Source organism: Lates calcarifer, linkage group LG20 (assembly GCF_001640805.2).
Source record: "Lates calcarifer isolate ASB-BC8 linkage group LG20, TLL_Latcal_v3, whole genome shotgun sequence".
In the NCBI taxonomy this organism is placed as follows: Eukaryota; Metazoa; Chordata; class Actinopteri; family Centropomidae; genus Lates; species Lates calcarifer.
In genome coordinates, this window is record NC_066852.1 from 3,742,876 (window position 1) to 3,755,676 (window position 12,801).

At 42.3% G+C, this 12,801-nt stretch overlaps 1 protein-coding gene across 1 annotated transcript in view; it reads right to left on the minus strand.

Moving 5' to 3' along the window:
* LOC108893553 (calpain-5) overlaps nucleotides 1–12,801 on the minus strand; it is a 50,387-nt gene that overhangs the window by 9,334 nt on the left and 28,252 nt on the right. Inside the window, exons 5-13 of the mRNA XM_018691672.2 lie at nucleotides 10,453–10,661; nucleotides 9,946–10,138; nucleotides 7,400–7,593; nucleotides 5,703–5,780; nucleotides 4,433–4,628; nucleotides 4,217–4,339; nucleotides 3,925–4,121; nucleotides 2,619–2,740; nucleotides 994–1,130 (exon numbers count right to left, since the gene is read on the minus strand). Of these exons, the coding sequence (XP_018547188.1) occupies nucleotides 994–1,130; nucleotides 2,619–2,740; nucleotides 3,925–4,121; nucleotides 4,217–4,339; nucleotides 4,433–4,628; nucleotides 5,703–5,780; nucleotides 7,400–7,593; nucleotides 9,946–10,138; nucleotides 10,453–10,661 (1,449 nt within the window). The remainder of the gene's footprint in view (nucleotides 1–993; nucleotides 1,131–2,618; nucleotides 2,741–3,924; nucleotides 4,122–4,216; nucleotides 4,340–4,432; nucleotides 4,629–5,702; nucleotides 5,781–7,399; nucleotides 7,594–9,945; nucleotides 10,139–10,452; nucleotides 10,662–12,801) is intronic.

Genomic DNA, 12,801 nt, shown 5'->3' on the forward strand with positions numbered 1-12,801 from the left:
TGGAAAAGACAGGTGAGGAAATTATGGTGTTTCGGCTCAGGAGCTGAGATGAATGAAAATTAAAAGGTAGAGGTGTGTGTGAGGAACATGCTGAGACGAAGACTGTCACAGCGTCTCCACCACAGGAAGTTAATCTGCATTTCGAGCAGATTAAATTTACTTTGAACGAAAAGGTTTGTAGGATTGAACATCGCCGACTGGTCCAAACACAGACACGACAGCGGCTACAACTCGTACTTCATTTATAAAACAAAGGAGAACTCTAGCATCAATATTAGGACGAAAGGTAGATTTTTCTTGATGTTTATTAACATTAAAAATAAAGGTTGTCAGGATAAAGGGAAAGAGAGAGAGAGAGCTGAACAAGCTCCTTTTTATTTATTCCATTGCCGCTGTTGATTTTTAATGTTATTGGAAGTCGTTACAAGCAAACAGGAGGTTTAGTTTCTAGTTTATAAGCAGCATTTGCAGCCTGGAGACTCGTTTCTGGAGAATAAAACCAAAACTATCTGCACGACTCAACACCATCAGAAGTGATTAAACGGACTCTTGGTTGAGAGGAGTTTCAGGTGATGAACCTTTTGAAGGAGTATCTCCTGTCTCCATTAAGGAAGCTGTGAAGTCAGGTTTTTTTTACAGCTTTTATTTTATTTATTGGTCCGGCCGTCTCTGACACCTGACACCGACCATCCACGTTCAGTTCAGTTGTTAAGATATGGTATCCTTTCTGTTGCACTGTAGTCTGCAGATTTTTATTTTTACATTTTAACTGGAAATTCAGTTCACAAAAAAAAAAAAAAAACACTGAGAGAAACTGGGTTCTGTGCCAACGAGAAATTTGAGATAAGAGATTTTGCGGTTTTCGCTTCTTCATTAAATATATCCTTAGATGTATCATACATCAGTGTATCTGAAAAAAATCAAGGTTTCAAAACCACTAATAAACTTTGAAGAGGAAGGTCAGAGCGATGTGTGTGCAGAGAGACAGCTCACCTCGATGTGGATGCCGTCCTTGGGTTTCTTGCGGTAGAACAGGCCTTTGATGTCGAAGTTTGGGCACCGTGTGTCCTTTTGAACCGGCGAACGAACCCTCTCTCCTTCGCAGGTGATGATCACGTAGGGATCGACAGCTGCAGGAAAAATAAAATCTTTAAATGCTGGTAAAAGACACTGATCACGCTGTGTGTACTTGGTTTGTTTCTATCAGATTAAACGGTTTGATTAGGTGAAGAATTTCAGAAATATCACAGACGGTTGTCGAGATTAATTTTATCTGGTGAAGGTCTGAAGACTGAAATGTTGTTAATGAGTCAGCTCGCAGCCTGTTCACCAGCGGTGGAGAAAGTAGAATTTCGAGGGATGTATTTTCATTTTGTTTTACTCAACCCTGTACTTTTGTTCCACTGATTTCAGAGGCAAATGTTGTACTTTTTGCTTACAAAAAGAGTTATTTCAGATCCATCAAAGAGACATTTCCCCTCTAAATTTCTCAGATGGCTTGTGTAGAAAAATATCATCATCTAACAACCCCTCAGATTTATCTTGCTAAGGTTTGTTCTGACCCTTCGGTTGAGAACCACTGGACTTAAACTGTACTAACTCACTCCAACTGTTAAATCACAAGTCTAGATACACAGCCTGCCCTGAAAATCACCTGGCATCCCATTATTTTTGTCTTTATGTATTATCTTTTTTAATGTATATTAAAAAATCATCCATTCATCCTTTAACCATCTGCCTGAGAATCTGACAAATAAATCACTGGAACAGCTTCAGGATCGTGTAGTTCCTTTAGTAGTTTTTTTTTTTTAGTAAATAAAATTACTAGCTGCACTGTATTAATCTAATAATGTCATATATACCTTTACTTTTGATGCCTTACTTATAAAATGAGGTACCTCATTGTGTTTATTCTATTTTATTTATATAACTTTTGTCTATATTTATCTTGTGCTGTCGACCCTGGAGCTGCTACATGATCTTTTGTCGTTTTTTAAACAATAACAATAAAGATATATTCTATTCTATTACCTGGTACTTTTACTTTAGCAGGATGTTGAATGAATTTAGTATTTTTTTACACTGTTCTTCCACCACTGCACATTACACAAAGGAATCTAAATATTAAAGCCACTATGAGGAGGACATGAAGATTTGTGAGTTTGGCGTCATCTGTTGGACACTGGGAGCCAGCACCATGATCCCAGGACAAGACAGAGGATCGATAAGTTGCGAGCACTTCATAGACAACACCGGTTTACACTGGGATTATCTCAGTATTTATATATCTTAGAATAAACTGACCGATGCTGTAATCATTCATAAATCTCCACATGGTGGTTTTAAAGAAGAGTCACAAGTCTGTGCACACTAACAGATTTAAGAAGGTAAATACTGTAAACTTCAGACTAGAACTAAGTAAGTAAACTAAGCGACTATGCGTTTAGTTTCAGCAGATGGTGCTGTGGTACCTTGTGCTTTGCTCAGGAGTCTTTTCCTGTTGGGAATGAGGCAGTGAAGCTCTGTGGGTGTTTACAGGAGTTCACACGATTATCAACATGCAAACACAACGCCCACACGACCCCAGTGTGAGGGATACAGTTACTTATTGGTCCCACCTCCGTTGGAGTCCTGTCCCTGCAGACCCTCAGCGTTCAGTACATGGACCTGAGTGACCAGCTGAGGGTAGCCACACATCCCCGTCCAACACGTCTGCGGAGGCTCGTCCAGAGTCAGCTCTCTGGGGGGAGACAGAGTCCTCGTGTGACTCCTGAATTCATCTTCAGATGTAAAACATGGAGGAGGCGCTAGCTGCTCAGTGAGCGTCATACAACCTCACAACGACAAAATAATGATTTCATTATCGCCGCAGGAAGCGACTGAACGGAGGCGTAGCAGCTCTGTCGACTGTTTCAGCTCGACGTGTAACCACAGAGCAGGAAAAGTTAATAATTTATTTTACTCTAAATAAATAAGACATATATATAAATATAATAAATACCAAACTTGTATATATACAGTAGAGAATATTTCACAGAACAACACAGGACAGACGCCACATGTAATGAATAAAATGGATCCTGGCAGGTCAACATTATGTCTTAAATGTAAACTGACAGATGCATTGTTTCTGGAGTTATCAACTAAAGAAACTGGTGTAATATTACAGAAACCGTTGTGGCAACCGCTCGCCGTCTGACAGCAGAAACTTTCCATGGGAAGCTAAGCTGGGGAATTTTGTAAATATTCCAGGTTGGAAACTTTCTATGGGAATTAACAGGAGATCTGGGGTAATTTATACAAACTGATTCATATAAAATATTTTGTTTTGTCATAAACAGACGTGGATGCAAACTAAAACACATTTTGAACTCCTCATTGTTTTAAATAACTCACTGTGATTTTACACTAACGACAGTTTTCACCAGTTGGACCCTTTTATGTTTATTTAAGTATCTGTAGCAGCCTATTTATTGGATTTTTATTTATTTTGTGATTTATTCTGCTGGCTGCACAACAACTCTCCCCTTGGGGATAATAAAGATGATTAAAAAACTGCAGTTTTGACTTCTATTTGTGAGCAGAACTTTAATTTATTCTTTAATTTAACAACAAAAAAACATGAATATTGATTAAAATAAATATATTTCCTATGGTTCACTCCAAAAAAAGTTGCATTCTAAACATTTAGGGGTAAAAATTCAACTGGATCTGGTTGTTTCTGCTGCACAGAACTAGATTTAAGTTCCCAACTTTAAATGTAGAAAACTTCTAGTTTATTCTCATTAATTCCTGTTAATTCCCATGGAAAATTTCCAATGATCCCTCCTTTTTAAAACAAACATGTAGCTGATCACATGGTTTAAAAGCTTTAGGTGTCACATGATGGAAACACACACGACTGGACAGAGATCACAGATTTACTTGCAGTCTGAAGGCACATCAGTGAAGACACGGAGCAGGAAGTCGCCCTGCTGCCCGGGGTCAAAGGTCGTGGGAATGATGACGTAGCGGCCCTCCTTCAGCTCCTTCCTGAGGAAGACGCAGCGTGAGTTGATGTAGATGGAGCCCGCTACTTTCTGCTGGGCTGAGTGCATACGGTACTTGCGATTTAGCTCCACCTGCGAGACAACAACAAAAAAATACGTCAGAGAAAAGATTTGAAGTATTTGTGTAGTCGTTTGTGCGTGTTTGTTTTCTGTGTGCGTGTTTCTACCCGGTGAATATCGAAGCCGATGGCGAGGTTTTCCCCTTTGCCCTCTTTGGGTGTGGCTCTCTTTTCTTTTTGCTGGAGGCAGATCAACACCTCATCCTCCACCTTCTTCACATCAAACACATACTGCAAAGAGGAAAAAAAAAAAAATCACATCACGAGCCCACAACGCCGGTCACACACCTCTCTGCGAACACACACATCGCTACAGCGGCTAACCTGAGGGTTCTGCAGGAAGGTGGCCTTGTGGTTGATGCAGCCGCCCGATCGGTTGCGGAGCGGGTCCTGGCGGTGGATCCAGGAGCCCCTCATCACCTCCTCCTCCCAGGTTTTGTGGATGCTCAGGTAGGAGGTGTTGATGAGGCGACACAGGATCAGGTCGGTGAAGTACTGGCAGAAGTCGTCAAACGTCATCCTGCGGGAGGAGGGCAGGAGAAGAAGAGGAGAGAGGAGACCGGAGAAAGCGGACACCAACGAGAGGGAAGAAGCTTGAAAGAAGAGCTTTAACAGGTGTAAAAATAGAGGAGATGAAACCAGGAACAAAGGAAAAGGTCACATGTTAAAGTGAGGCCAGGATTTCTGGTGTTGACATGGAATGAGATTTAACTGTGACTGAATTTAGTGCAAAAAACATTCAGCTCCCTCATAACTTTTAACAATGTCAGTATTTTCTTGCCATTAGATGAGAGGATTGATACAACTCATCAGCCTATTTTTTCCACCAGGCACACTCACCTCCCATAGTCTGGCACACAACCTCCACATATAACCAGAAATAGCTGCTTTTACACATCCAACTTTGTACAGATGAAGCATCAAGATAACGTTAATTAGTGAGTTTTAGAGGTCCTGATAGGTGATTTTATTACTTTTAGGCAGAGCCAGGCTAGCTCCTCTTTCAGTTTCTGACCTTTATGCTTGGCTAAGTTACCGCTTTTAATCAATACCAGACTCCATTGACAAAAACAGTGATTTTACCACACAGACTGTGGGAGTTGCTGATCTACTGCTGTCTTGATCTGATAGTTTGTTTGTGTTATTTTGTGACTTTCAGTGGATTACTTGAGTAAATGTACCACTCAACAACACAAACAAACTAACAGATCGAAGGCAGCGGTAGACCAGCGACTCCTGTGTTCTGCTCTTTAAAATCAATGTTTTTGTCAATGGAGTTTGGTACTGATATATAGCATCATTTCAGGTTAAACAAAAAGGATCTTTTTAATAAAAAGGTCTATTTCTGTAGAAAACCTATCCATAATGTTCTCAGACACTTACAATAACAATCTGAACCTGTCAGTAGCAAAAACAAACACTTTAGTGGACGTACTTTGAACTATTGCACCATTTGTTTACATTGCAGTGGGGGAACATGTAATCGTTCAAATATAATCAAACTTTCACAACATTTTTAACATTGCAACACCTTAATAAATCATTTCCAGGGAAGGGGAGCAGCTAATTAGTCAGTAATGTTTTTGGTTCTCACCAGAACTCGCCGTCGTCCTGCACGGTGACGCCCAGCTTTTCTCTCTCGCTCTTGCTCACCTTGTTCCACTCCTCCGAACTGCAGTGGACAAAAACAAGAGAGGAAACACTTTATTTAGAAATGCTAATTCTGTCTCTGTAAACAACATGATAACTATCTTTATTAGCAGAATATTAATAGTAGAACATGTAGCTGTTAATCTTTTAATAATCAGTAAATTGTAAAATGTTATTCTCTCTGACTACATCAAGTTCAGACGTATAAATCGTGTATCTGTCCCTCATGGGTATTATTATGTTAAAGAGTCAAAACCTGTGTGTGTAGTTGTTACTGTGAGTCATGTCTGAACATCAAGGTCCACTCTGTACTCACTGCTCAGGGGAAACACAGCCATTTACTGGACGCATTAGCTCCGTGTTTATGTGTTTCTGTGGATGATTTACTGACAAACGTCTGCGTCTCAACAGTCTGTCAGACTCCATTTACAGTAGCAAGTTTTCATCAACCCATGAATAAAGTATTCAGTGAGCGGCGAGTGAATGATTGAGAGAGAGAGGGGCAGAGATGACTCAACGTTGCTTTAATAACATCTTTCTCCCTTTCTGGTCTTATCTATAATTCAAGCTCCATTATGATCCGGCTTTACCACCTCCCTGTTTGTTTCACAAGTCTGGCAGCTAACAATTCAAAGACAATTCAGAGGCATCGAGGGAGCAGCTTTATCTCAGTTGTACCTGTTCCCTACCCTAACAAGGAGAAAGTAAAACTGGAATGAAATGCTCTTTTCTGGGGAGAAAACAGCTTTATTCACCTGATTGAACAGCCCCTCGTGCAAACCGGTCATTTTGATTCACCTAGACGTTTGAATTGAAGGGTTAGTCGGCTCAGTTTTGTCCCGCTTGTTTAGGGGAGGGTCCCAGGGAGACTGATATCTGCACCGATTGATATTGTTCTCTACAGACGAACTAACAAACAAACAAAAAACGCTCCTACAGGGCTGAACTCAGTTACACTGCTCGCCCTGTGGCCCATTAGCTTGATTGCATCTCCATTTTTCATCGTCTACGTGACGTTTCCCCTTTGTGCAGCTTTCTCGTCTACACCGTGGGCATTATGTATGAATTGGTCTTTGTTCGGCAGTTTGTTGTCGTCTTAGAAACCACTGTGGCAAAGACCAGCAGGACCAATGAGCTTTGACATTTTAAAATTAAATCAGAGGAACTGGTTAAATTGGAACAGGTCACAACAAGGACACAAGTAAAAGGACGACATCGTTTCTGTTTATCTGACTCACATAGATCACTAAACAAATGTCTCTCCTGCCGGGCTGCTGACAGTGTTATCAGCCGGTGTTAACTCACTGTAGCACCAGTAGTTTCTCCTTTACTGCGACGGGCATGTAGTTATTGGCAGGTAAACACCTGACAACGGAGCTGAGAGAAACCAGTCACACTCCCTGATGACACGACAGAAACTATAACGATATATATCACGATTCAGTACATCTTCTGTAAATTCAGTGAATTTATAGCTCATATATAATGACCACATGGAAAGGACTGTTTCTTTTTTGCAGATTTACATTGCAATCATTACTGATGAGGTGAGTATTTCGCCCTTGTATTACTTATTCGTCACACCCCCGGTTTGTAAAGACTCGATGAGGTGCGGCCTGTAGGTGGCAGCGTTGCGATCACCTGTCGCTCCACGGCCCGCTCCACTCCTTCTCTCCCCAGGGGTTCCTCATGCGGATCATGTGCAGCTTCTCCGATTTGAAGAAGGCCAGCAGTCCGTGACCTAGCCGCACTTTCCGTACGTCCGTGACGGCGTACGCGTGGCCTTTGACCAGGCCGCAGTCCAGCCTCGCCTCCATGTCCTCTATTGTGGTCGCCTAAAGAAATAAAAGCACAAACAGGGAGATTTGGTGGGTGAAAGCAGAGGCGCTGTGGTGGATCATAAAGAAAAGAGGGAAGTACACAAGGAGGTTGTGTTTAAGTTAGTGGATAATTTTGTTTTATCACAACTTAGGGTCTTATTTTTGCAGTTTCTGTTCATTCACCAAAGAAATTTCTGAGACCTAGAGACAAAGTCATGAACGTCACAAGTCCAAAAACTTTGGGACCAGTTACAGAACGGACCCAAGGAAAACCTACCCAAACCCGACCTGCTGAGGAAAAACTTCAGAGAGACTGTCAATGTAAAAATGTATGACTATTAAATGACATAATTTTATCTTCTACTTTCAGATGGCTGCAGGATGCAGGAGGTGTTTGAAGCATATAAACAATTTAGTAATTTGTTTCTATGATGTTGTACTTGTTATTATTACATTATTGCTGCTCTTCTTCGTTGGTGCTCTCTCTCTTGGGTGTAATGTAATTTGCATTCATATCAGGTCTACATACGTTTCCCACCGGTTGGTTTTGAATCATTTTGTACCCTCTACTGGACGCTATAATTACAGGGCAACAATATCATGTATCATCAGTCTTTCTATCCTCTTCTTTCCTGCCTGTTTTTCTTTAAATCCATCCACGAAAGCTGGAAAATGCAATGAAGCCATGAATATTACCAACCAACCGTAAACACAGGGTCTCAGAGGATAGGTGTAGGATTCATACATCCCCAGAACAACAATTTATGACTGAAGAATAGGGGCTGGTAAATAATAAGAACAATGGAGAAAGGTGGAAAATGTATTTTTTGTATGGTGTGTGGTGTTGGTTATGTTCTCCGAGCTCTCATTACTCTTCACGTTGAATATCAGACCCCGCAGAATAAAAGCTCATGCATTTAAAAGAGCTGTATCATTTAAGAATTGAACAGCACCTGATTCTGAATCACAATAAGGGACTGTGAATTAGTTTCTTGCAGGAGCAGGACGTCGGGGGGGAATGAGATTGGAATGAGACAGGAGACCAAGGGCCAAACTCTCTCTTTTCCAATGATGGTGATATTTATAAGACCGCGAACGCTTTGTTTTCTTAACATATAGACTTGAATTCACAAAAAGAAACATAAGTCCAGGATTTCTTCGCCTTGAATAATGAAGCATAATTCATTAAGCTTGATTTGAAACACACAAAAACACTCCTTTGTGTCAATAAGACAATACTCAGGCTGTGTGTCTGCATGATGGACAAACTGCATGCTATTCATTTGTGTGTACCTCATGTAATTTCACACAAATTACTGCAACGAATCGAGGAGCCTTTGAGAAGTTGCAGAGAGATGCTATGCAGAGATTTGACGCTAAAGGAGGCTACTATCTCTGCTGTGTCTCCAGAAACTCAGTCACGACAGACGGAGGGTTTTTCAGCCCTGGATTTTAAATCATAGCAGAAAATGCTCTAATTATTCAGAGGGCTCCGGGTGCACAAGAGGTCAGCTTTGGTGGATTAGGTCATTTTCAGAGAGCAGGTTTTGACGTGTGGCTGAAATTGCCAGAAGTAAGGTTGCAAAATAAGAAGTTGAGAGAGCCAGATTTAAAAAAGAATCAAAAAAGAGTCAAAGCAGCAGAAACTGAGATATCATGACTTATTTGCCCCATTTACACCTGGTATTGAAATGTGTTTTTGGGTGATCGGATGAAATGCACCCAAGACGCATTGTTTGTGACCAATCGAGGTGGTTAAGGACGCATTGAGGATGCACTGAATCCAATTGTGTTGTCAGTCCACATACAACAACCATGTGGGTGGAAATCCTAAACCAGAGAGATAGCAGCTAAGTAGCTAGCCGTTCACATTCAAGCTGTAATGACCTGGTGTTGTAGTTAGTGATCCAGCAGAGGGCGCTCTAGCAGCTTGACCTATTACTTGACTTATCAGTAAACTAAGCTAATGGTATCGGAGCGTTGGTTTGTTACGTAAATGGAGGACATTTCAAATTCGTTCGATGTTGATTTTTTGAAAAAGTGACAGCTACATTGGACACGGGAGACGCATATTAATACCTGATGTAAATGAAATCAGGTTAAAATTGTATCTAGATTCAATCTGGTGTAAATGGAGTTAATATTGTTGAGGGTCAAGCTCCAAAAACGCTGAGTAATAACACATTCGCCGTCATGCAGCCTGCTTCCTTCCTGCCACAGGCTTTCTGTTAAATATTGAAGATTTAATCCAGTGCCACCAACAGGTCAAAGTTTTCAGTTATTAATATCTCAACATATACTGGAGGGAGTTTCATGAGTCCCAGCCAATATGTCCGACTGACTGCAGTACGTGAACCTGCCACTTACCCTGATGGAGCAGCTGATGAGGCCGTCTCTGTTGTGAACTTTGAGAACTCTTTCAAACAGCTGGTTACGCGCCGCTTCGTCCGTGGCCATCTGACCCTCCAGCAGGTCCACGGGCTCTGAAACGCCGCCGGTGAAGTCCACCAGAGCGTCGGCAGTGTTGCCGCCGTCCAAAGCCTCATAGCAGCCGTAAACCCTGCGGGAAGAGAAGAGTTGGGTGACGATTATTAGAGCTGCAACACTCCGACGATTAATCAGTTAATGGGTCATTTTTGAAGCAAAACTGCTGAACTTTTATTGGTTGCCTCATCTCTAATCTAAGCTTTTCTGTTTTATATCATAATTAACTAAATTAAAACTTTGGGTTTTGGACTTTTGGTCAGACAAAATAAGACATCTGAAGCCATCATTTTTGATTCAGGGAAAGCTTCATGGACATTTTTCACTCCAAGATACTTTCTGTTCTGTTTCTAAAACTGGATCTGTATATTTGTTGGCACTGATACTAACTTGGCGTAGGCCTTCTCCACCAGGGCACTCCAGAACTCGTTGCTGTCGTTGGAGTGGCAGTAGACCAGCTGGTTGTCCACGGTCGGTAGCCGGTCGTCAATCACCACATCCACCCACTCCCCGAAGCGCCAGAAGCGGAAGTGGAAAATCCCGGCGTACGAGTCCGGCTTCTCGGTATCCCACTCCTGCTCCTTCCAGTCTGGAATGACCTGCAGGGAGAGGAGATGGGGGAAGCAAAAGGGCAGGTAAGCCAGACAAACAGCCGCCGGTCCACGGAGCATAAATAATGTCAAGGTGGAGTGGGCTGCCAGACTGAGGCCGCGTACCCTCGTGTCTGCTGATGCATTTAGGATCAGGGGACAAATTTATCACCTTGGCCCTCTCGCTCATAAATCCAGCTGTAATAGGACATGGGTGAGAGGTAATAACTGTTTGACTGCAGTGTGTGTGTGTGTGTGTTTCAGCTGCCTGCATTTGCTGTGGTCCAGTGAAACCTCAGTAACCCAGCCTCCATTTTGTGAACTGTAGTTATTTATTTTTTTGACATGAGAGGCGAGAAACAAACAACATATCCAAGTAAAGCCTGAAAACAAAGAATTAAAAAACTGCTTAATGCAACATTCAGAGCAGTAAACAGTGTGCTGCACGGTCAAATAGACAAATATAACATGAAAAACCATCAACAACAAAAATACTCTGGAAGTGTTTTCAGATTTAGGGAAAGTGATGTTAAGCAAGAGCAAATCATATGCAATAAACCAGAGAGAGAAAGCAGCGCTGTTTGATTTTGGGTAAAAAGTTTCAGTCCAGACTTTAAATTGTCCGTAGGTGTGAATTTGAGTGTGAATGGTTGGTTGTCTCTGTATGTGTTGACCCTGCGATGGACTGCCGATCTGCTCCAGCTCCCTGCAGCCCTTAAAGGATAAGCGGTACAGATAAAGGATGGACTGAGAGCTAGCTACAGCAATACTGATCAAAATAATCGTGATTAGGAGATGCTAAATGTTGCAGACGTGCCCTCGCAGTCTCCCACTTTATTCTTAGGAAATGTTGATTTTCGAGGAATACATCTGCTCATAAAAAAAAAAGCTCACGAGAAGCTGGTTGCTTCCTGAACCCTCTCACAAAACAAGAGTGAATAGATGTAGTAAATATTTCTATACTTAGAGGATTACTTTTTCTCTCCATCTGAAGAAAAATGTGTTGAGTGTAAAACTGAGTATAAAATCTCATGATCTAAGAAAGCATCAGTGTCTAATAATGAAGCTAGTTTGACTGGATAACTGCTCAAACTGGTTCCTGACACAGAACCAACTGAATAGTAAATCAATGCCTGAAGAGTGTCCAGTAATACATGCTTCACAGCCACAGAGAGCAGAGTAACAAGCACCTCCTGCACTACGTCATGTTGTGATTGCTCTTTAAAATTTACTAAGTGCTGCAATCCCATGAGCCCGCTGTGACTCAAGTGTCATAACAGAGCACCCAACCTCGAGGCGACCTGCAGAAAGGGCACCTGCGAAACCTCTGCCGGGGCATAAATACAGCACGCAATAAAAAGTCCTGGAAATGATGCAGTGAGCGACACCACATGTGAACTAACTGACACCGCTCCAGCGGGTGTCCTTGGAGATGTCAAGGTGCGCTAACTGAACAGCAGTTCCTGTCAAACCGCTCCGCAGGCGGTGACACTCGGCTGATGGAGAGAATCTGGCCTCGCCAGAGCGCCGGCTCCGTGAGGCAGCAACAGTTTCTTTAAGAGGAGGAGGAGGAAGAAAGAGGGGAAAAAAACAAAGCACTGCACCACAGAAACCTCAGAGTCATTTTGTAATCCTTCGGGACGCAGTCTCTGTTGCACTCCGCCCTGCTGTTGCTTACTCTCTCTGGATTCTGCACCGTGGATAGTGAGAGAGCGAAGCCTCCATCTATCTCAGCTTTCATCTACGCCCAGTGTCGCTATGCAGCAACTGAATCCTTGTAGGGAAGCGACCCGACGGCTGACCAGAAACACCTTGGCTTCGCCCGCTGTCTGTCAATACAAAGGGGGCAGAGGGGGATGAAGAGGCTTCCCCCTTACTGTCCTCCCCTCCTCCCCCACACCTGATAGACACCAACAAACGAGGCACCACCTTCCTCTTAAACACATCACCACTCATACAAGCCTCTAGGATCTTGTTAACATCAGGTATAAGAGTCAAGAACATAACCAAGAAAACACATGATACAGACAAATGTGAGACAAATAAATGTGTGACAAACAGTATTAAACACAGCTCCCTGAAGGGAAACCTTGTGTTGTGGTTGCAAATGTCATTAGATCTGGTTGCCTAGCGCCTCTGCTCCTCTGTA